This window comes from Leptopilina boulardi, unplaced genomic scaffold (assembly GCF_019393585.1).
Source record: "Leptopilina boulardi isolate dan_hultmark-lab unplaced genomic scaffold, ZJU_Lbou_2.1 LbouV2_210, whole genome shotgun sequence".
Taxonomy (NCBI): domain Eukaryota; kingdom Metazoa; phylum Arthropoda; class Insecta; order Hymenoptera; family Figitidae; genus Leptopilina; species Leptopilina boulardi.
The window spans coordinates 1679193-1703236 of NW_026137764.1; the positions used below are offsets into that span (position 1 = coordinate 1679193).

General features: G+C 25.3%; 1 protein-coding gene across 2 annotated transcripts in view; it reads right to left on the bottom strand.

The window, feature by feature from the left end:
* Nucleotides 1-636: 636 nt before the first annotated feature.
* LOC127278666 (uncharacterized) overlaps nucleotides 637-24044 on the bottom strand; it is a 54956-nt gene continuing 31548 nt past the window's right edge. Inside the window, exons 9-18 of one of the 2 annotated variants that reach the window (XM_051300479.1) lie at nucleotides 23707-23905; nucleotides 20741-20893; nucleotides 14968-15258; nucleotides 10908-11049; nucleotides 10391-10575; nucleotides 9870-10059; nucleotides 7563-7722; nucleotides 7249-7372; nucleotides 6994-7142; nucleotides 637-988 (exon numbers count right to left, since the gene is read on the bottom strand). In XM_051300479.1, coding sequence (XP_051156436.1) covers nucleotides 800-988; nucleotides 6994-7142; nucleotides 7249-7372; nucleotides 7563-7722; nucleotides 9870-10059; nucleotides 10391-10575; nucleotides 10908-11049; nucleotides 14968-15258; nucleotides 20741-20893; nucleotides 23707-23905 — 1782 coding nt within the window. In that variant the 3' untranslated portion in view covers nucleotides 637-799. Of the gene's footprint in view, nucleotides 989-6993; nucleotides 7143-7248; nucleotides 7373-7562; nucleotides 7738-9869; nucleotides 10060-10390; nucleotides 10576-10907; nucleotides 11050-14967; nucleotides 15259-20740; nucleotides 20894-23706; nucleotides 23906-24044 lie in introns of both variants that reach the window. The other variant, XM_051300478.1, reaches the window with a different exon arrangement.

Sequence of the window (24044 nt, forward strand, 5' to 3'; positions counted from 1 at the left end):
TGATTAGTAAAAATTGAAAATTTCAAAATGAATGTTGTCATACATAGCAAATATATTAAATTTTGAAAAATATATATACTCTCGAATTGGTAAATTTTGAAAATAGTTTTCGACATTATCTCAGAGCATCTGGCTGTTAATTAATTTTTTTTTTTTATTTTGCACATCAACAAATATTGTGCATCTTTTTTATTCTATCTATTAACTTTTTGACTACGATTGTCGTTTCGTTAGTTAAAGATAGTAAACCTTAATACATAAGCCACAATTCTTCAATTATATTCAATTTTGAAATAAAATTAAAAAAAAAAATAATAATAATTTTACAATTTATACAAAAAATATTTTTCTTGTATAATAAATATTTTTGAACAATAAATTAATTATAAAGAAATTAGGTTTTAAATTTCAAGAACAATAAATTTTTTTTCACCTTAAGAATAAATATTTTCAAACATTTTTCGAATATTCAAAATTTTTTTTGAGAGAGTATTCAACATATTTGAAGAATATTAAACAAAAATAATATTGGTTTGTGTTATTTTTTTCAAAAAATACTTTTGAAAAATTCTCAATTGAAAAGAATTGTTTTTGTATTAACAGTTCTTTTTTGACATTTCTTTTTTCACTGGATACATGTATATATTTGTTTTTTTTTAATTTGGAGAAAATTTCTTCTAACCGTTGTTTCGTGGATGTTTCTTGATTTCATTTGGCTTGACACGTTTTCTCTCTCTCTCTATATATATATATATATGGTCATTTGATATTTTTTCTTACCGTGATTTTGTGAATTTTTTTACCCTGCTTCATCATCCGAGTATTTGGCAATTTCACTATGAATCCAAGATACGTATTTTGGTACATAAGCATAAACCCCGGGTAATTTTGGATGTGCACATTTAATGCCCCAACTGACAATTCCACCGACAAACCATTTTTCCTTGTCCTCTTCATCTTGACAGAGTAATGGACCACCAGAATCACCCTAACGAAAAGAAAATTGGTATTTTAAGACCGAGATTAGACGTTCTGATTTTTCACTTAAATATATATATAGATGGACAATTTCTTTAAAAAAAAAATTTATTTTCAATTTTTTTTAATTCTTTTTTAGTTATTTTAATAATTTTTTGTTGATTTAAACTCAATTAAATAAGTGAACAATTAATTATTAATACTGAAATATTAATTAATATAAATAATTTTTAATGTTTGGAGAAAAAATAACAAGTAAATAATACGAAAAGTCTGGTTTTTCCTTTTTGTAAATCCGTATTCATATAAATAAATAAATAATAGACGTTATAAAAAAAAATAAAAATTAAGGTAGTAGTCCGGTGTGTGGGGGTCAAATATCGATTTTTTTATTACATTTTCTAAAAGAAAAACATTTAAAATATATCCTCAAAATCCCAAACCAAAATTTGCAATACTTTTAATTTTATCGTGAAAAGAAGAGAGCGCGCCGTGATCAGTATATTATAGACGAATATTGACGCGCTGACAGTAGTTGCTTCGACCAGACGCTCTTTCGTTTTTTTTTAAGCCGCTGAAAATGATAATTTTTAGAAAATAGAAGGTTTACTCTATGCACCAGGCATAGCCGATTAATGTAAGCATACTTTTTTTACTAATAAACTGCTACCGAATCTTTAAACGCGATTTTCTCGAAACTACGTTTTCAAAGTTTCGGTAAACTCACCAACAAAAACTATTTAATCGATTGAGACAAAAATTTAATCTGTTATTCTTGACACATTTAAAAAGGCTGACTGCGAAAGGCCATGGAGTGTACCGAAAAATTTCTGTCTTTTTCGAGGAGTCGACATCGACGTTTAAAATTATTAACAAATTAACATTAATTATTGTAAAAAAAAATTTTTTTATATACTTTAAGACGACAATAAAAACATATCCAAATTTCGTAACGGTCGCCATTTATTTACCCGCTTAAAAAAATTCATAAAACAGCATCGATTTTCAAGTGTTACACCGTACTACTAGGGGAGAGTCGGGTAGCCCCGTAACCTTAACGTTTTCTGGTTATTATTTCAGTAATATCGGTTAAAATAGTTGTTTCGATGATTAGATATCATTAAAAGTGTTTGAACTACGCATACTACTTAAGCATTTCAGAAATAATTGCTTTATAAATACAAAAAAAAGGATTTCAAAATAAATTCGAATTCAGGTTACCAAGTTGGCGTGTCGGGTACCTCAGGCCATCATTAAAAAGTCAGCATTTTGGATACTTTATCTTTACGAAATGAAAAAATAGGGCATTTTTCAAATAAAAATCGCATTTTAAAACATAAACGGATGAAGAAACTTTATTTTGTGATAATAATTCAATTTATACGGGAGAGTGGGGAGTTGTGCAACACGCTAATATTTATTAAATAATAATTGTTATGACTCTTGCAACTAATATGAAATTCTTTTCGCATTAAGATTTAACTTTTTGACTGGTATTTATCACATGCGCAGCCATTCTTAGTATTTTTCCACACGGAAAGAAAGTTTGTAGCAATATTTGATATTATGGTGTTACTTTTTAGTATATTTGGTTACAATTGCGGAACATTTTGACATGATAACGATTTTCGATACTATTTTTAAGAATGATTGAGATTAAAATAAGAATATTTAATATAGTTGGAAAGAAAATTTGATATAATATTTACGAAATCTGAAATCTTTTTATTGAAACACAAAAATATCAAATTTTAATAAGCTCTTTATCAATTTTTCTAACCAAATATTTCAAATTTCGTAATTAGAATTCTATAAAATGATATAATTATTTCAGATTTTGATATATTTGATATGAAAATTGAAAAAGAAATATCAAAGTTAACGAGATTCGACGAAATTTGCCAAAGTTGAATGTTCGGAATTGCCCGATCCTCACCGAGTGGTAACGAAGACTGACGAAGCTCTTTAGACAAGCCCCTTTTTACTATTATCTTGATACAGACCTGAATTTCTTTTATATAATTAATTTCGAAGATTTTACAATAAATCAGTAAAAAAAATTGTTCTTCAAAAAATAATAAAATATTTAATTATTTCCCAATAAATAATGATTTTTATTTATATTTTTAAACATGTTTTGATATAATTTCACCTTTCTCATAAGCGGTGAAAAATATGTCTGGTTAGTATATAAGAATGGTCACATCAGTTTTTCACATGAGCGTAAATTTGTATATGAAGCGTTATTCTGCGAATGTTATACGTATTATCGTTGGTATAGGTTAGGAATAAAAATAAGCCAATCGATGTAAAGCAATGAGGTGTATGTGTGTGTGTGCATTTAAAAGTTCATATCCTCGTCTATCCTCGAGATGAGAAAGAGATAAAACTTTGGCGTAGAATCTATTGGTGTTTCTGTCGTCATCTGTCACGACTGAACCACTTCGAATTTTTAGTATAGTTTTAACAAATTTCGAAATAATCCTTCCAAATTTTCATATAAATTTAGTAAATAACGAAGTGCGCGTCGGTTTAACTTACTTCTGGTTTTTCGTATAAATTTATCAATTTACGAAATAATAATTTCAATTTCTGGAATATATTTACTAAAAAGACTATTGGTAAAAATATACCGATTTTCGTTATCAAACCCAAATGTTCCGCGTTTGAAAAAGAGAATACTAAAATTTCCTATCAGATTTATCAAATATTGCTACTAAATTTCTTTCCGTGCAGAGTGTGAGTTAAAATTTAGTTCAAAAAGTTTTTTTTGCTTCTTGTATTTAAGTCATTTTCAGTAATTGTTTAAAGTTTTAAAAACAGGTGACTATATGGAAAATAATCTGCAGTTAATACTCTTTCGATATGTAAAAGAATTTTTCATAAATATTTGATATGTTAATTACTGTGTGTTTTTTTCGAAAATTTGGAAAGTGGGCAGTTATGCAACACAATTAGTGGGGAGTTGTGCAACACTTTATATTGAATAGTTTTTCATCCGATTTCGCATTTTCTATGCGAATTTCGCATTATTTAAAAGATATTGTTGATAAACATACCTATTAATAATATTGTTATTACATTGTTGAAAAATATAATTCATAATAATATTATTAATATTGATAATATTGTTGATAGACATATATATAAAAATCGCTATATCTTTCATTGACTTTTTTGACTTCGCTTGAAAATGTGTCAAAGTTATCCCAGAAAATTGAAGAAAAACGTCAAAAAGAGATGAAAAAAGGACAGAAGAGAAAAAAGAAACAAACTGCTAAAGCACCACCAGTTAAGCACGGTCGTCCTGCACTTGATACAAAATCAAAAAAAAAATTTTACCCGATTCAGAAGAAGAAGAGGAAGAAGACTTTTGTATCATTTGCATAGGTACAATGCCAAAGAAATTAAACCGAAAAACTCAATCCATGGCGTTAAATGTGATCGAGCTGTGCATTTGAAATGTGCTCCTTTAACATGTGGGTTTTATACATGCATTCATTGTAAATGAGATTGACTGATTGGCTTAACGGAAAAATATTTTGTTTCAATTCTCTTCCTTTTTCATTATTTATCACATAAATAAAAAATCTTCCATAAAATAGACCGTTATCTATGATTTTAAATAGTGTTGCACAACTCCCCACCGCACAGTGGGGCAGAATGTTAAAAAAGTTGGCATTAAATGTATTTTTCATTGAAAATTATTGACATTAAAGATTTGTAAAGTTTGTTGGGTCGCTGATTACGAATATGAAGTCAGTTTTTAAAAATTCAAAATGGCGGATCCAATATGGCGGACAATTTTTTAAAAAAATTAGTTTGATTTCTATAAAATTTGGTATTTAGGGGTTTTCGGGGTCGCTGATTGCGAATCTAACGTCAGATTTTAAAAATTCAAAATGGCGGATCCAATATGGCGGACAATTTTTTTCAAAATTGTTCGATTTCTATAAAATGTAGTATCTAATGGTTTTCGAGGTCGCTGATTACGAATCTAAAGTCAGATTTTAAAAATTCAAAATGGCGGATCCAACATGGCGGATATGTTTTTTAAATTTCAACGAAATCGTTTGAAACTAGATATTCGTGTGTTTTTGGGGTTGCTGATTACGAATATGAAGTCAATTTTTTAAAACTACGAAATAGCAGATTCAAAATGGCAGATATTAAAAAATTAAATCTCTCATCGAATTTACTGCTATTTGAACGGTTCATTATTTCAACGAGTTCTTTTCTCTTTACGCATGAAGCGCGCTTGAAGTCGTTCCTAATATAAAAATTACAATAATTTATTTTTAATTTCTACACTAATTACAAATATTTACTTAAATTAAAAATACTTATGCGACGAAGAAATTCAAAAATTGTAAGACTATTTATTTATCCCGTTTTAGAAATTTCAATTATAAACTTTTAAATATAAAATTAATAATATAAAACATTTTAAAATCAAAATCTTATTGAGTTTAATTTTTAAAGGTTAACAAATTTTCTTAAAACAAAGTACACTCATTATTGAAAATACATATTTCTGTATTTTGCAATGTGTCCAATAAAATCACTTTTTCTCGAAAAATCGCAAATATTCGCAAAAATTTCAAGCAGATTCAGAAACCTGGAATTAAAACATAATAAAAAATTCAAGAATTAACACCTGGACTAGCTTGGAACATAACTAAAATGATTAATGTTTACAGAAAATTTTTTCAATTTTTGAATTTCAGAAGCTCGTTTCTTTTAAGAATTTTAATAATTAAAATGTTATAAAATACGATTTTATCTTTTCTATAATATAATTAAATACCTGAATTTGAAGATTCCATGATAAATAATTCAAAATCTGTCACATTGTACGTTTTAATCAGGTTACAAACCTTACCTTGATAAATAAACAAAAAAGCGCGAACATAACCGTTGAAAATAGGTCGACATTAAAACATATTTCTATGAAAATCCGCAGTTAAAAAGGGCTAAAAATTATATTTCATCAAACTTTGACTTATTGTTTATTGAAATAATGTAATTAAAAGTTGGAATTGAATTTTTCAATTTTTCATTTTTTGCCAACTTTTTATGCATTCTGCCCCACTGTGCACCGTTTTTAAAAATCAGTAAAAACCGGTTTTTAAGAAAATGAGCAAAAATCATTAAATTTTTTTACTTTTAAAAAATTTTTTATGGTAGAAGTTTTGTTTTTATATGTACTACAAGTTCCATATGATAATATGTACAAAAAAAAATTTTAATATTTTGGAGCAAAAACAAAACCCGTTGCATAACTCCCCACTCTCCCCTAATAATAAGTTTTGTGCTACTTGAAGTAGCAGTATAAACAATTGAAAATTGCATTGAAAAATTGTCCGGAAGTACCCGTATTTTATGTGGCCGGGGCAAGCCGACAAAACATATTTTAGCAGTTATAAATTTATGAACAAATTACTAAGAAATAAAATAAATTAGCATGAATTATTCATTAACTGATAGTTCAGCTTCATGACAAAAAAGTAGATTTAATTTAAAAACCTATAGAATATAAAAATAATAGATAAATAAGTCAGCGCAACTTTAGTAAATTGACTTGTTTTTTGAAGACAAAATTTTAGACAAGGTTTTTTACTCTCTTAGGACGACCATTTATTCAAATAATTTTAAATTTACATTATGAGAACATCTCAAATCAAAAAAATAATGTACTATTATCGTAAGTATAAGAATTTATTAAATATCGTGTGTGTCCACGGCTACACCATGGCCGTGGTTACCCGACTCTCCTTTACCTTAAGAAAAATATATTTTTTGAAGATTTTGATTTGGATGGAAAAAGACCTGATAAGATTTCTCTGAAGTTTGTTGCCAATAACAAAAAATTATTTCTATAATTTCGAATTGAATTTCCTTAGGAATTTAAATTCGTTTGTAGGAATTAAAAATTAGAAAAAAAATTTAGAAATTGTATTAAAAAAAATAATCTAGAAATTCAACTTTGTTTGAAATTAATCGATTAAATTCTACCTGGCACGCGTCTTTTCCACCATCCGGATATCCAGCACAAATCATCCCATCAGTTATATTAAGATCTTTATGCTCCAACCATAAATTACATGTTTCCCTCTCCAAAATTGGGACATTAACTTCATTCACTGCAGGCTCATATTCAGAAGCTAAATACATAAACAATTTTTTTGTTAATATCTAATATAAGGAAGAAAGAGGGGGGTGTTTCTAAATTATAATAAGATGAAGATTCTTAGAAAATATTTAACTCACTTTCTGCATCCTCCTTTTTACCCCAACCAATCACAGTACAAATTGTTCCCGACTTTAAATCAATGTTAGGTGGAGGCAGACAAACCGGTCTCAGATGCTCGTGAAATGTCACTCGCTTTTCCAACTTCAGAAAAATTAATTAAATTGATTAATTATAAGCAGTTATTAATAAATTGTATATATTAGTTAAAATTTATTCATGAATATATTCACATATATAATTATCTTAATCTAATATATAAAATAAAAAAAATTACAAGTATTCTATAAACAATTAAATTTTTAGTAAAAACACTTAAAAAAAAAAGAATTACCTGAAAGAGAGCAACATCGTTGTCATGTGCGACTCCCAAATTATAACTCGGATGTGGTACAACTCGTTTTAGTTTGAGCTTTTGTCCCAAGTAAGTGTGTGCAAATCTCCTTGTAATTCCCAATTGAATTGTCCATCCAGAAACTTCCGAATGACTAAAACTACCAGATTTCGGCCTTGGCACAGGCAGTTCGAAAATGATTGAGAATGAATGATAACGATTAAGATGACACAGAATGACATGTTCGATAGAAATGAAATATTGACAAAAGAAGACAAATTCATCTCTTTTTTAAATCATCTCAAAAAAATATACGTTTATATATATTCTTTTTTTCCAAATAAATTATATATATCGATTGAATTTAAATTTCAAAAGTTAGTTCTGTATAAAAATAAAAATAGATATAATAATTATAATAATCGTCAATTTTTCGTTAAAATTTTTTTTTTATTTTCCGTTAATAAATTTTTACGTTAATTTATTTTTAAAATAAAAATTTCAAAAAATTTAAATTGACATTTTGTAAATTTTAATTTTTAAAATAATCATTTTTGTGCTTATACAGATAAAAATGATTATTTTATATGATGAAAGTGAATTTTATTATGTGATATGTGAATTTTGTGTTTAGAAAAATTAATATATATATATATAAGAAATATTATTTATTTTTCCATCTACATTTATTTATATGTACATATATATATTTATATTTATTATATTTATTGTATTTGTAAGAAAAATTTCATAATAGTTTTTCTTTACTAAAAAGATTAAATGTTGTTTTTTTATTTGCAAGCTATAATTTTTTTAAATATAATTTCAAAAATATGAAAGAATGTATATAATTTAACCTTTCTTTTAAATTAAATTATTATTCTTTCACAAAGTTGAAATTATATTAAAAAAAATTATCGCTTGCGCAAATAAAAAAAAAAACATCATTTAATCTTTTTAGTAATGAAAAACTATTATCAAAAATTGCTTACAAATAAAAAACATAATAAATATAAATATATATACGTATAAATATAAATAAATATAGATGGAAAAATATTTGAATTCATATTGACATAAAATAATTATTCTTTATCTACAGAAGCACAAAAAGAATTTTTTTAAATAACATTTATAAAATGTGACTATTAAATTATTTGATATTTTTATTTTAAAAACAAAGCAGTTCTCTAAAATGACAAAATTTTAATAGGTAATAATCAATGACAAAATATAATTATTTTAAAAATTTTGTTGGCATAGAAACAATTTGAGTAAATAGTTTTTTTGAAATTTTTAGAAAATTTTAATGGCATATACTGAAAAAAAATTCTAGATAGGCTATATTTAACATTACTTTCTAGTTAAGTTAACCAAAATTCTTGTCAAAATAACCAGAATTCTGCGGTTAACCTAACCAGAATCACAATGTTAAATATATACCACAACCAGAATTCTGGTTATAACTAGAAGTTTTTTTCAAGTGACACATGAATAAATATTTTTTTCGACAATTATGTAATGGAATTTTTTTAAAATTATATCTATTAAATTAATTTTTGTAAAAAAGAATACAAAAACAGCCTTAAAAATTTTTTTTATTGTAAACATTATATAAATTGAAATTTGTTTACTAAAATGTGAGTAATGTAAGTAATGCAGTGTAATTATGACAATATCAAGACAAAAGAAACAATTTTTATTATATTGGCAAAAGAATAAATAATAGAGCTGTGCAAAAGTTCGAATTTTGTATGGGCTCGGATCGAATATTCAATTCGAGCCCATGTTAATTCTTATGGAGCGGTTCGAATTTTAAAAACTTGACCAGCTCTAATAAATAAATTATTATATAAATTGAAAATCAAAATGTTGAAAAATTTACTTAAAGATTTAAAAGCTTCTGAGAAAAATGTCTTGAATTTAAATTACGTTGATTCAATTATTAATTTTTCAGAAGAAAAAACATATAACATATTTAATATATAAATTATAGATTAAATTAAACCAATACTCATAAAAATTCAATTCAAATATTTTTCAGTGGTGCTATATTTATTATTATTAATTATGAATTTGTTTTCTTTTATGAAATAACTGTGGATTACATTACTATAGTTTCTTAAAAATAATTTTCAAACACACATATTTTAATAAAAAATTCTCTACGAAAGAAGTAGAATAATTCAAAGCTATATTTAAAAAAATCAATCGATTATTTATTTTTTTAAAGTGAAACATCGACCATTGAAATGAATTGACGAGTGACATGAAAGAAAATTAAATTAAATAATGATCAATACTCACTTTCCAACGCAATGAGAAGCAGTGAGTATCCATTGATCTGATATAAGGACTCCTGCACAGTAAAAAACTTCTTCCGGACCTCCCAGAAGTGCAGCAAGAAAAGGCCAATCCCCAGGAGATGATTCAACGCCTCCCACAATTCTCGTTTTAATATTTGAATGGCCATAAACTATATTCCTTCGACCGCACGCTAATAGGAAAAAAAGTTCAATAGATTTGCAAATATAAATTTTCTTCAATATGAATTAAAGATGTCACTTAATTATTATCTCTTTTGATAAAAGATATATATAATAAGATTCTGAATATATTTAGTCACAATACACTTGTACAAAAGCAAGTTTATTTATATGATACAAAACAAAATTGAATCTTGATCGTTTTGGTATTTATCTCGTATCAACAAAAGAAAGTATATTTTTCAGAAGCTACTTCTTGGGTGAGAGAGGAGGGGTTATATTTAAAATGCAGTAGGATTTTTCAAAGCCATATTGCCAAGAGATAAGTATAAAACGAAATACCATATTGAGAACAGGACAGCTCGACAGTCGAATGATCCCTTGGATTTTCGCATTCTTGAAATTCTCTCAACAGATTTACTTTGCTGTTCAGAGTTCCCCTCCATTGTTGGTATGTCTGTAGTTTAGGTTCAATAAACGAGTCATTGTCACCTGATTTCGTTATTAGAATCGATGAATTTGCAATTCTAAAAATATTAGGGGGAAAAATAATATAAAACATTTTTTCTTTTCTTTAAAAAGTAATTAGAAAAATGTGAAATTAAAAATTAATTGATATTTCATTTTATGTTTTATAAATTCTTTCGAAATGCTAATTTTTCATTTAAACTTTATTTTATTAATTATTTTATAAATTATTTATTTATTTATTATAAAAAATAGTTGTTTTTTTAAATTACAAAAATCTAAAAATTTTAGTCCATTTTTACAAAACCGTGAATTTTCTTATTTAAAAATATAAACATTTTAATAAAATATTAAATAATTCAAAAATTTTAATACACAATGTAAGACTTACGTATATCCCAGCAAAGAGCAAATAATCTGCGCTGAATTGGGATTCCAGTGCTTAATGCAAGCAGGGAGAAATGTTCCTTCAGCTGCGTGATATACTTCCAGTCTTCCTTTCCCAATATCTCCATTCTCTTCGCTCAATCTCACTATATATATATAAATTTTCAATGAATCCAAATGTGAAAAAGTCCACAGGAACAAAGCGAATCCATCAAAATAAAAAAAAATAACTTTTTAATTATTGTTCAAAAATAATTATTTTAATTATAATATATATTTTTTTTATTTGTAACAAAATATCGAGCCCACAGTCGAAAGACCATTAAAAGTCAAACACATTTCAATTATATCAGGATTACAAAATAATCTTATTATATAAGATCTATATCTTAACAAAAATAGAGTTTTTCATCATTCTGGAGAAAAAAAATAAAGAATAAGATCCTAATTTCAACATAAGATTTATATAAACAAAAAATAAAATATTTCATAGATCGTATGAACAAAAAACAAAATATATGAAAAAAATTGACACCCAGATCGAAGTAGGGGAAGACCCCTATTACTACCAAAAAGGTAACCATAATCATAAAAAAGTTTCCAACAAATAATTAATTTTTCTTAGGCAGACAATTTCATTGCAAATTCTGGCACAAAATACTCCTAAAAGTGTAGAAAAAAATTGACACCCAGATCAGAGTACCCTAGTAGAAATTTGTCATGGAAGCACTAGAAATACTCTAGTAACTAGCCAGTTTTTCTCGTGAACGCTGATTCTAGACAAACTAGACAATTACTGTAAAGTTACTTGACCAACAGTCTTAGAAAACATTCAAGTTGAACTTGAAATTGGCTAGATTCAACTTTTGTCCAGTTGCTTGAATGGCACTGTCTAGTGTCTCTAGAAATTATACTTTCGTCTTCTTTCGTGGCAGCAGCGCTGCAGTACATGTCTAATAACTAGACAAAAAAGTGCTAGAAATCTGTGTTCATGTAACTATTATATTATTTCATTATTTTCTTAAATAATAAAATTCTAATTAATTCAGGTAAATATAAATTAACATAATTTATTATTTTAATATAATAAATAAATAAAATCTATATTCACATGATATTTAGTATGTTTTTCTTTTTTATTAATTAAATTATTCCATTATCTATTATTGGCATTTTATTTATTGTTCCATTTATATATCATATATTTTTTTATTAAGAAAGTTTATTCTCAATTGATATTGAAAAAATGTGTAATTTAGAAAACCTAACCTATAAATTCTATCCTTTGATATTAAAAAACAATAAAAATTACTGTTTTCGTTGAGTTTTTCACTTAGAAAACAATAAATAATAATTTTAATAGTAATTATTTTTAAAAAATATCAAAATGCAATAATAAAAATATGCGTTGTTACATAGATAGGTTATATTTTATTTCTCTTTTTATTTTTTTAAATTAAAATGTTTTTATGTCTTAAATTTTTAAAATCTTTTTAAATAAAATATATAATTTTAAAAATAGGTGGATTAATAGCTAAATTAAAAAATTTTTTAAATTATAAAATATTAAAATTAAGTTGTAAAAAATTAAAAATTAAATTTTTAGAAAATGTAAAATATTTATTGTTTAATACAATAATGGTTTAATGAAATTTGTGCTGATTAAAATTGTTATTTCAAATGTAAATTTATTTTTCAGTAAATTATAAAAAATTAAAATTCTAAAATATGTATTTTGGCAGATAATAGTAAAAATATTTATATAAAGCATGCCATTTCTAGCTACAGCACTGAACTAAAATATATCTGCTATATTTTTCGTTTGATGGATATCGTTAGTATAGCAGATTGCGTAGCATGCGTACCTCGCGCCCAGCGGACCCGTGTTCGCTCCCCGATACCCCCGAGATTTTTCGTTGAAATTGCGTTCTCTTCGTGTTTAAAAGTTGATAATTATAATTGTATAATAAATAACTAATACAAAAATATTTGTTACAGTCGTCATTACAGTGCAATCAAAAAGTGGATGTTTCAGTGTACCAGAAAATATTTGTGATCCTTTTTCACAGATAAAATTTTTTTTTTAAATTAAAAATTAAACAGTATTGACAAATACTATGCTTTTAACAATTTACTATACATTATATTTTCTTCAAATAATTTAGATTATAATTTAAAAAAATTAATGTAATTATATAATTTATTATTGTATAATTAGTTTCTTACATTAAATCTTAATATTAGACAAATTTTGAGAATATTTAAAAGAAATAATTTGTCTAGTTTTTCTAACGGACCGTTGATCAGAATTTATCAAGTTGGGCTAGACAATAACTAGACGAAAAAAGCGTGACATTCCATTCGAGTAATTAGCCAGTTGCAGTGTTAAGTTACTAGACAGCTTCTAGCGCAACTGTTCAGTGCAACGATAATTACTGGGACAAATTTCTACTAGGGTAGAGGAAGATCTTTATTACCACCAAAAAGGAAACCATAAACATAAAAATGTTCCCAAAAAATGTTTATTTTCTCTTAGGCAAACGATTTCATTGCAAATTCTTGCACAAAATACACCTAAAAGTGTAGAAAAAAATTGACACCCAGATCAGAGTAGAGGAAGACTTTTATTACCATCAAAAAGGCAAACATAATCATAAAAATGTTCCCAAAAAATAATTAATTTTTCTTAGGCAGACGATTTCATTGCAAATTCTGGCACAAAATACTCCTAAAAGTGTAGTAAAAAATTGACAACCAGATCACAGTAGAGGAAGACCCCTATTACTACCAAAAAGGCAACCATATTTATAAAAATGTTCCCAAAAAATAATTAATTTTTCTTAGGCAGACGATTTCATTGCAAATTCTGGCACAAAATACACCTGAAAGTGTAGAAAATAATTGACAACCAGATCAGAGTAGAGGAAGACCTTTATTACCACCAAAAAGGCAACCAATCATAAAAATGTTTCCAAAAAATAATTAATTTCTCTTAGGCAGACGAAATCATTACAAATTCTTCTTCTATAATTTAGAATTAAAATTTGGTTTATCTTTCTATTAAATCTTGTTTTTTATGGAATTTAAGAAACTGGGTCCCTCGGACACAGCTTAGCCACGCACGTCAAAAAATGAACTCAGGCACGCGAGGGTTAAATAAAATCTTTTGAAAACTGTGTTCTTTTGTCAATATTCTAAACTGGAAAGTCTCCTTAATTGATTAATTATAATTATATTATAATAAATTAATATAATAATTTATGTAGAATTTTCATAATGAAAAAATCTATTTTGTTGAATTGACATCACAGAAAAAACTTGGACTCATTTTTGTTGCAACTCATTTTCTTTTGGGTATCGAAATGAGTATGGGACAAACTTCATGTTATTCAAAATGATATTGGCTGGAATTTGAGATTTCTAAGTTGGCATCATAAGCAGAGTAATTTTGTATTTCAATTATTGTTTCTAATATTTCAACAACACCAGAAAGATTATTTTGACTAGTACGAATATTTAGAAGTTTTTAAATAAAAATTATTTATTATTATTTACGTAGATAATAATTAATTTCATAAGTTTTTAAATTTACCGCTATTATTTAAGTTGGCAGTACCGTTCCTGTTGTCAAAACACATGTTTTCATTTTTCTAACCTAAAAACATATTTCCTTTATTATTTTATTACGCGATTACAAGCAATTTTTAATCAAATATATTAAGTCTAGCGTGTTATTTACTTCTTTGTAATTATTATATTTCATGTTTTTGTGCAAAATTATTCGTTATTTCACAATATTTTTCCATTTTTCTTTTTCTCAAAATGAAACTTGCCTGTTTCATTTTGATACTTTTACCTTAGAACTCGAAATGAGACAACCAGTTTCATTTTTGTTGCGAATCAAATTGAGTATAGAATCTATACTCAATTTGAATTCAGGTTTTTTCTGTGATTATTATCATTTGAATGTTTTGGTATTAAATTAACAGGAATATGCAGATAAAATGAAATGTGAATAATTTAGTGAAATAATTATTAAATGCTTATTATTAAATGTAACTTACAGCAGTTTCGTTCGTCTTGTCCCCATGGACAATCCATAATTCCATTGCAAACATGTCCAGATGACATGCATCTTCTTTGACCACAATGAAGTGTTGGCAATTCTGGGAAAGAATTTTTTGAACTATTCTTTTTACCCTTTTTAGTATTGAATTTTGTTGCGACCATTGAATTTTGTCCACATTCACCGCAATTAATTTCGTCTGACTGATCAGCACAATCCACGTGTCCATCGCATCTCCAATCAACAGGAATGCATCTAGTTGAGTCGCATTGGAAACCATCGATGCAAACTGCAACACAGATAATTTAGAAGGTTTTAGAATCGAATTAAATAGAAGTTAAATCATTTCAAATTTTGGTTCTAAAAATTGCTGCAATTAAATAATATCTATCAGACTATTTTCCTAAAATTATACCTATAAATTAAAATAATTTTTATTTTTTAAAAAATTCAGAAAAATGTGTGAAATTTCTATCTGTTTTAATAATTATTTTATTATTATTTAATAATAAATAGAATGTTTGGTTATAGAGTTAATTATTATTTGTATAAAAGAAATTTATCACCGGAGAATTTTTTTTTTTTGCAGATTATTTATATATATAAAAATCTTAATTAGATGTGCAACATCAATATCACCGCATCTGTATATATATATATACATATATAAACTCGAGAGAACTCAACAAGCTGACATTAATCGATAAACTGTTTGCTTGTAGTTAGAGCTGAGTTATTTGATGTTACTAATAATCATTTTGTGAACCACAATATATATTCTAATTTTATATCATAATTTTCACGAGTGCAATTTAATAAAAAATTTATTAAGGAAAAGTAATTAAATTTCTTTTAGAAAAAAAAAAAAAGTTTCTGAGTTACAAGTTTCAGGCAAATATATATATATATATTCAATTTGGAAAAAAAATCATTAGCTTTATTGGATTCGACATTTTGAATTTCTAGAATCTGTTTTCATATTCGTGTCGAGTGCGACGTAAAAAATGTTGAAAAAAATATCTTTCAATTTAATCCATTCGACTTTAGAAGTTTTGTTTTTAATTATATTATTTTTTGATTCGCGAAGGTAAATTACATTATTCGGATATTTAGATTAAAAAAAAACTTCACAAATCTTACAAATGTTTTGATTATAAATTTTAGTAGAATATAGTTGAGAAAGTTTCCAGATGATCCAAAAAAGTATTGTATATAGTGTTAAAGTTAAAATTTTCGATTCTATATATATTATCCATCTGCACTTTCTCACGAACATTTCTCATCAATCCTTATTCAGTTTTCAAAAAGCACAAACTTGCTATTATATATATATATATATATATATATATATATATATATATATATATATATATTATATATATATATATATATATATATATATATATATATATATATATATATATATATATATCAATGTAAAGAAAATCCCAAGGAAAATCCTTCGGGCAATGTAGCTATCCTATAACACATCAAATTTCTCACACTACATTATCAGAAACAAGGGAATAACGACATTTTTATTCTATTACTACATAAAACAGATTTTGCTTCCCTTCGATAAAAATATTTTCTTTAAAATACTAATATTAAATTCTAACGTTAAATTTATTCTACACTAAGTTTAAAAAAATCAAATTAATATAAAAATTTGGATCAATTTGATACATTCAAGTTAACTGTGATAAATCTCTCTAAATTTGATTTATATAGTTAAAAATTTTAACTAATTTGAATATAATAAGTATGACAGACTTTTTTTTACAATCAATGGGTCCTATGTAAGATTTAAATACCGTTGTGAAAAAATAACACTCAATTAGAAAAAAATTATTTAATAATAATTGTTTTCAATTTCTTTACAAAAATAAGACTGTTAAAATTCATTTTTAATTATTTCTTTTAACGATTGTAATTCTACAACTGCCTCAATACATATTGTAAAATAATTCAAATAAAAAAAAATTATATTCCAACTCAATAAAGCAACTATATGAAAAAGAAAAAAAAAACAAAAATATGGAAAAAGTAACAATGAAAAATATATAATAAAAATTTCTCGCAGACTTGCCGAAGAAAATAAATGAAATTGTGATGAGAAAATGAAACGAATGAATTGTATCAAATCAATTGGAATAAAAAAAAATATATTTCAAATTGAAAAAAGATATAAAAACCATAGTATACAATGTGAAATTATTGTTTTTTGTTTAAGCTTTTTTTATTATCATTTAAATAATTTAATAATATAATTGTAAATTACCTAATGTTGTTCAAAATAAAATAAATTCAATTAAGAAATTAAAAAAAAATTAATAAATATTAAAATTACAATTAATTAAAAATAAACATTAAAAGAGATTTACTTTATATAATTATTTTTGTCGAGCATTTTGTATTTTCTTTATAATATAGTGGTAATGTTTTATAATAACTTTAACGGAAAATTAACTTTCATTCATGATTTTGATTGTATACCAAAATTTGTATTTAGTCATTTTAATTTAATTGTTTACACTTGGATAATTGTGGATTCTCAACAAAACAATATTAAATATTTCCTGCACCTCTCTGCTTTAGTGTCTCTTTCATTTCATCTCCTCTAAATTCATTCGTGATGCAGTTCACGCTGCTGATCGATATTCAAGTCAGTATCTTCCTGACAGATATATATGTATAAATGATGAAAATTACTAACAGCATGCTCAATTATAAATTTATTATATTTCATTTCAATAAAAAATATACAATAGAAATAATATGCGAATAAAAAAAGACGCAAAAATGTTAAATAAATTCAATATACATCATAATTAATATAACACATAAGGTTAAATTTATTGTTAGTAAATTCTATTGTTCTTTTGTGAAACTTTTTTAGTGAAATTTTTCATAACAAAAGCCACACGGAAATTTTCTTGTTTCGTTCATGAATTTTTGAAATATAATATGAATATAAGAAATATTTTATATTATTGAATTTAAATAGAAGATAAATGTCTGGAAATTAAATTTTTATAGCTTTCTATATTACCGATCGGTTAAGGATTTAACTAAGTATATGTTAGTACAGCGCTGACAGTATTTTAATTTTTCTTTTTTTCAGATTCTAACCTCAATGGCATGTGATGTCACGTACTTCAAAGATAAGGGCAAAAATAAGAAGGACACAAAATTCTTCATATTCAGACTTTTTAGAACTCGGTCTATTTTAACAGTTATTTTTCACATTTTTTGAATGGAAATTTAACTTGAAAGTAGGGATCTCCGAGGGCTATTTAGTTTGAAAGAATCTCCTTAAAGCTGAAAATTCGTTATTAAGGTAAATATTTTAATTTATTGGAAAAATTTTATTACAAAAAATTTATTTGTTATTCGATTACTTTAGGTTTAATCTCTATGCCACACTAATTTTTGTGAAATTTGAAAATGAAATTTTTTTATAGCTTTCTATATTACCGACCGGTTAAAGATTTAACATGTTAGTACAGCGCTGACTGCTGACAGTGCCACAATTCTTGGCATTTCGTTTAAAAAATTTTTTAATTTAATTGTCTGGAAAATATTTTCCGTTTATTCTAATTTTATGCAGTAAAAAAAAAAATTTATTTAACTCAAATAATAATCGATTACTTGATTATTATCAAATAAATATTTATTTGATAATAGTCAAGTAATCAAGTATTTGAATCAAATAAATTTTTATTCAGTGTGTTTAAATACGTAATAAATACTAAATATAAAGATCTTATAAAATATATTTCAATTAATTAAAAAAGACGTTGTCTCGTTAAAAATTCTCCGTCCGTGTAATGAATACCGACCTTGCTTAATTTGACTATTATTTTTATAACATATACTAATATTATTATATATTAATATTTTAAATTTGATAATAAACATAACACGCAATTTTATTCTTAATTTTTAAAATATAATATTTTTGCTTAAGTGTAATAGGAAATTGTCATTGAAAAACGAATAATTAAATATCCATTAGTATAGAAATTATTTGATTATGATAATATTCGTATATATTATTCATAATATATGACTGTTAAACGTCAAGCGCAAACATTTTTAACGTCCCATACAGAAATGCAGTCGAGTCGCAACATAATTACTTCTCTAGGAAATTAAAATGCCTCTCTTTTGTAATATATATTCACATATCACACTAATTCTATACTGCTCACATTCAACTATTTTAACTCATATTAAAGAATCTCATAAATGTTTATTCCCTTCTCAAAATCTGCGATAATGTTTGAATTAACTTTTTTTAATTTAACTATATTTAAATTTTAGTATCCTTTAAAAGCCATTTTTTTTAAATTAGTTATTTATTTATATTATTAATTATAATTTAATTAAAATTTCCAAACAAAAAAAATTCAAAATTACAATATTTTTAATCAAAAAAAAAAAAAAAAAAAAAAAAAAAAAAAATTGAAACAGTAATTAAAATTACTCATGAACAGAATCTATCAATTATTGTATCATTTAATTGTGAAATAATTCCAGATATTTGTAGAGAATTCATTCACTAATTCAAATTAGTAGAAATTTTCACTAATTTCAATTTAAAAAATAAATTCTAAACTTTTTAGAGAATATGGATTATTTATTTATTAGATTTATTTTTTATGGATTTATTTATGAGTATGAGTAAAAATATCAATTTAAAAATTCCATTATACACTGAGAATAAAAATTTAAAAAAATGAATGAAAAAATGTCAAATAAATTCGAATGCAGACAAAGTTAAGCCGATTTAAAAAAAAAGAAGAGAAAATCAGTAGCTGAAAGCTCATTAACTGTGATTTTATCTTTTATATAATAATATATATTTTTTGTTTTCAATATATCTATATGATTAAATTTTTATATTTTTTTTTGTTATATTAATTTCGGAAAAATAAAAACTTCATAAAGAAAACAAGTGAGTCAATAGCATTATATTGACAATTAGCCTTGTTTCCTGAAAACATCGGAGTAAAAATACACGCGGAAATGGGAATCAGGATTATATACCTATATATAGGAAGGAAAAGTCTTCCATCCGTGAGAGACAAAAGGGGTTTCGCGCACTGTTAGATCTCCTCTATCTTCCGATCGGCTGACATAAATATTGCCCGGAAAGCATTGTTCTCGCGTCTTTTGTCGCTCTCGCTCGGATATTTCACCAACGCGAAAACACCCTTTACTTGCACTTTTGACATCGACAAATAACTTCCATTTAGTTTTCAAGAGAAGTAAAAAACTTTCTCGCAGAATAATAATTGTGAAATTTGAAATTAATTTTTTAATTAATTAATTCTTTTTCCATTTAATTTTTCAATATTTTTTCAAGCAAATTAAAAAAAAAATGAATCTTTAATAAAATTCCTCTCTCGAAATTAAATTAAAAAAAGAAAAAAATTCAAGTTAACCTTGTTTTATAACGTAATTTTTATTTGAAGACAAAAATCACAGACGTATAAATCGTGTCTCTCATTTTTCAATTTTCAAGCCCTTTGGGAAACGTTAGTTGAAGGCGGTTATATGAGAAGATTAATGTGACACTTGAATTTTAGATTAAAATTTAGAACCATGGGTAATAAGAAACCTATCCTCATTCTTGTTTCTTGTGGACAATTTTTTTTCCTTTTTTTTTTTTTTTAGTATAATGAAAAAAAAATTTTATATATCCTGACTGCAACAGTGTTTCTCACGCAATAACTTAAATCAAAGATTATGTAATCTTTACTCACCAGGTCTTTCAGCTCTTTTCTCAGCTTCCAAAACCTCTTTATGTCCAACGCATACATTCGAATCCGAATTTTCCGGAAACAAATCGCATTCCATGTAATCCGGTAATGTCAGACCAAAAACTTTCAAAAAAAAACCACAGCGTCTTTTTGTCTCTGTAAAAATAGGATTTAAACAAAAAAAAATTATTACAATCTTTCAAAAATTATTTGCAATTTATTTTTATTTTATTTTTTCAATTAAATGTTCATCATAAATTTATATTTTTAAACAAAAATAATGAAAAACAAACTCAACAATAGTTTTTTCAATAGACAAAACTTTGCAAAAAATTTTTTTGCCACATAATTTTAAAGATAATGTTCCTTTAATGAAAAGAAATCATTGTGTTTATGAGATTCCATGTAATAAATGTGAAAAATTATACATTGGTCAGACTATGCGTCATTTAGGTGATAGAGTTCATGAGCACGAGAGATCCGTCCAAAATAAAAATACTAACACTGGCCTTTGCTCACATCCCGAGTCGAAATTTAGATTCTCTATAAGTTCTCTAAAAACCTCCTTTTATTCTCTCCAACACTTTCATACCCTCTTTTCGACCTCGAATTTGCAAAAGTGGAAATATCTACTATATTGGAGGCTGAAAGGAGGGTTTAAAGATGACTAGAGAGGCGTAAAAGAGGTTAAAAAAACGAAAAAATAAAATTAAAAAAATGTAAAAATTGGATTTTTTTTTCTTATGGACATTATTTTTTGACCCTATTGAAGATATATTTATTGATCTTTGTCGTAATACTATAAAACTTTTAGGAGGAATAAAACTTGGAAAAATTTAAATTAAGAAAAAATTCCAAGACCTCTTTTCAACCTCTAAACATGCAGATTTGGAAATAAGCGCATGATTTCAGGCTGAAAAGAAGCTGAGAAAATCGAGGGTGAAAAGAGGGAAAAATTTCGACTCGGGATGCTACTCAATATAAAAATTGTTTCAATTTTCAAGATATTTCAATTTTGGATGTTGAAACTAATGAGTTTAAAAGAAAATATTTGGAAATGATACACATACAGAAAAATTTAAACTCAACAGTAAATTTTAATACTGATATTGCAGGTATGAGTCAATCGTATACTATATTAATTTCAAATTTTCACTATTAATTTCAAATTAAATCTAGATCAATAGTCGAACATCAATAATCAATTATTTCACATTTTAGATATTGTAATCGATTTTAACCTGTAATTATCTGATTATCACTCTATATTTCATTTCATTCAACTTAACCTCAAATTTTCTTGACACTTTTTGACATATTCTAAAAAATTTTCTAAAAAAAATGTAAATTTTAAATTTTAGAAACCCTCTTTATGAGGTAACTTTAATATACGTGTATTACATTTAAATTTAAATTTATTTAAATATCGTGTAGGATCGCTCTTGCTAATGTATTCTACCCACACAGCACAGTATATTGCTGTAAGCTTACCTCAAGCTTACATGTAATTTTTGTAAGCTAACCCTGTAAGCTTCAGGTAAGGTCGAGGTAATATAAAAATGTCCGCGATACAGTAAGCTTACACAGTAATGCCATGGTAAACTTACATGGTAAAGTCATGGTAAGCTTACACGGTAGGGGCACTGTAAGCTAACACGGTAAGATCACTGTAAGGTTACAGTAAGCTTACACGGTAAGCTTATATTAATTGCTAACAAATAACAAAGTATTAATTTATCAACTTACAGTAAACAATAAATTGTTTTGCACAATTATATTTATTTTGTCATTTATATAAAAAAAACCCCAGTAAGGTTTGCTTAAAAAAATTTACTGCGCATTCGTAAGTGCCATAGAAAGCTACTGCGCATAAATATTTTTAAAAAATTATTTATTGATACCTTTGAAAACTTGCCGTGTAAGCTTACTGTAACCTTACAGTGACTTTGCCATGTAAGTTTACTATGGCCTTACTGTGTAAGCTTACTGTATGGCGGACATTTTTATATTACCTCGACCTCACCTGAAGCTTACAGGGTTAGCTTACAAAAATTACATGTAAGCTTGAGGTAAGCTTACAGCAATATACTGTGCTGTGTGGGTAATAATTTATAGGTGTTTCTTTTAATATCCACGTGGCCTTATATTTGATGTTTGATATTTTGAAATAACAAATTATACCTGAAGAGGATGGACAATGCATCGAAACATTGTACATTAAATTTTCAATAAACAGCAAATATAATAACCGTTTAATAGGCCTCGTAAAAAATTTTCAATCAAAGTTAATTGAAAATGGAGTAAAATAATAATCATCAACAAAAATAATGATTTCAAAATAAATTAATTTTTTCGTTATTTATTTTTACTTATAAAATAGAAATTTTACATTGAAATTTATAGTAAATTATTAAATTAAAATTAAATAAATATCCTACAAAAACGAGTTTTTTTTTTTTGTTTTAAAGACAATTTTATTTTAAATAGCTGTTTAAATTGTTCATTTATAAAATGTTAATAAAAAACAGTGTTCTTTGTGTTCTATGTAAAATTTAAAAATTGATTTGTATTCCGCATACAATTCTTTAAAAAATAACACTAATTGGAAAGAAGTTAATTAATAAATTACTTATTATTTAATTATATGTAATAATTGAATAATTAATATTTTTATTAATTAATATAAATTTTTATTTTTATTAATTAAAAATCTTTACTGAAAACAATGCGCTATTAACATTCAAATTCATATATCTCAATACACGTAATTATTATTTAAGTAAATAATTATTATTAATTAACTTTTTTCTAATTGAATGTAATTTTTTTCTTAACGGCTTTATATTCTAAAATGTATATGCAGTATAAAAAAATTTTTAAATTTTACATAGGACATTATACATTAAAAAATTAATTAAAAGAATTAATTTATTTTGCAATTATTTGAAATGAATTTTTTTTTTACTTACGATAGCAGAGACTTCGACAGGGTCGTATTAAATTACCACCAGGACCGCATTTTGGTACAAAAACAGTGCATAAAAATAAAGCTGCTAATTCATAACATCTTACATCGACAACTGCATCATAATGTTCTAATTCATGTTGTGCCTCGCGTTGATCAAAGTTACCCATAAAATTTGGAAACATTGTGAAATTGTATGGTATCTAAACAGTTAATAATTAAAGAAAATTATTTTTTTTAATTTTGGTAATAATATTCTATTTAAAGAAAAAAAATTTGTATGCGAAACATATATATATATATATAAGAAAAATGAATTCACAAGGTATTTGAATTTTTTCC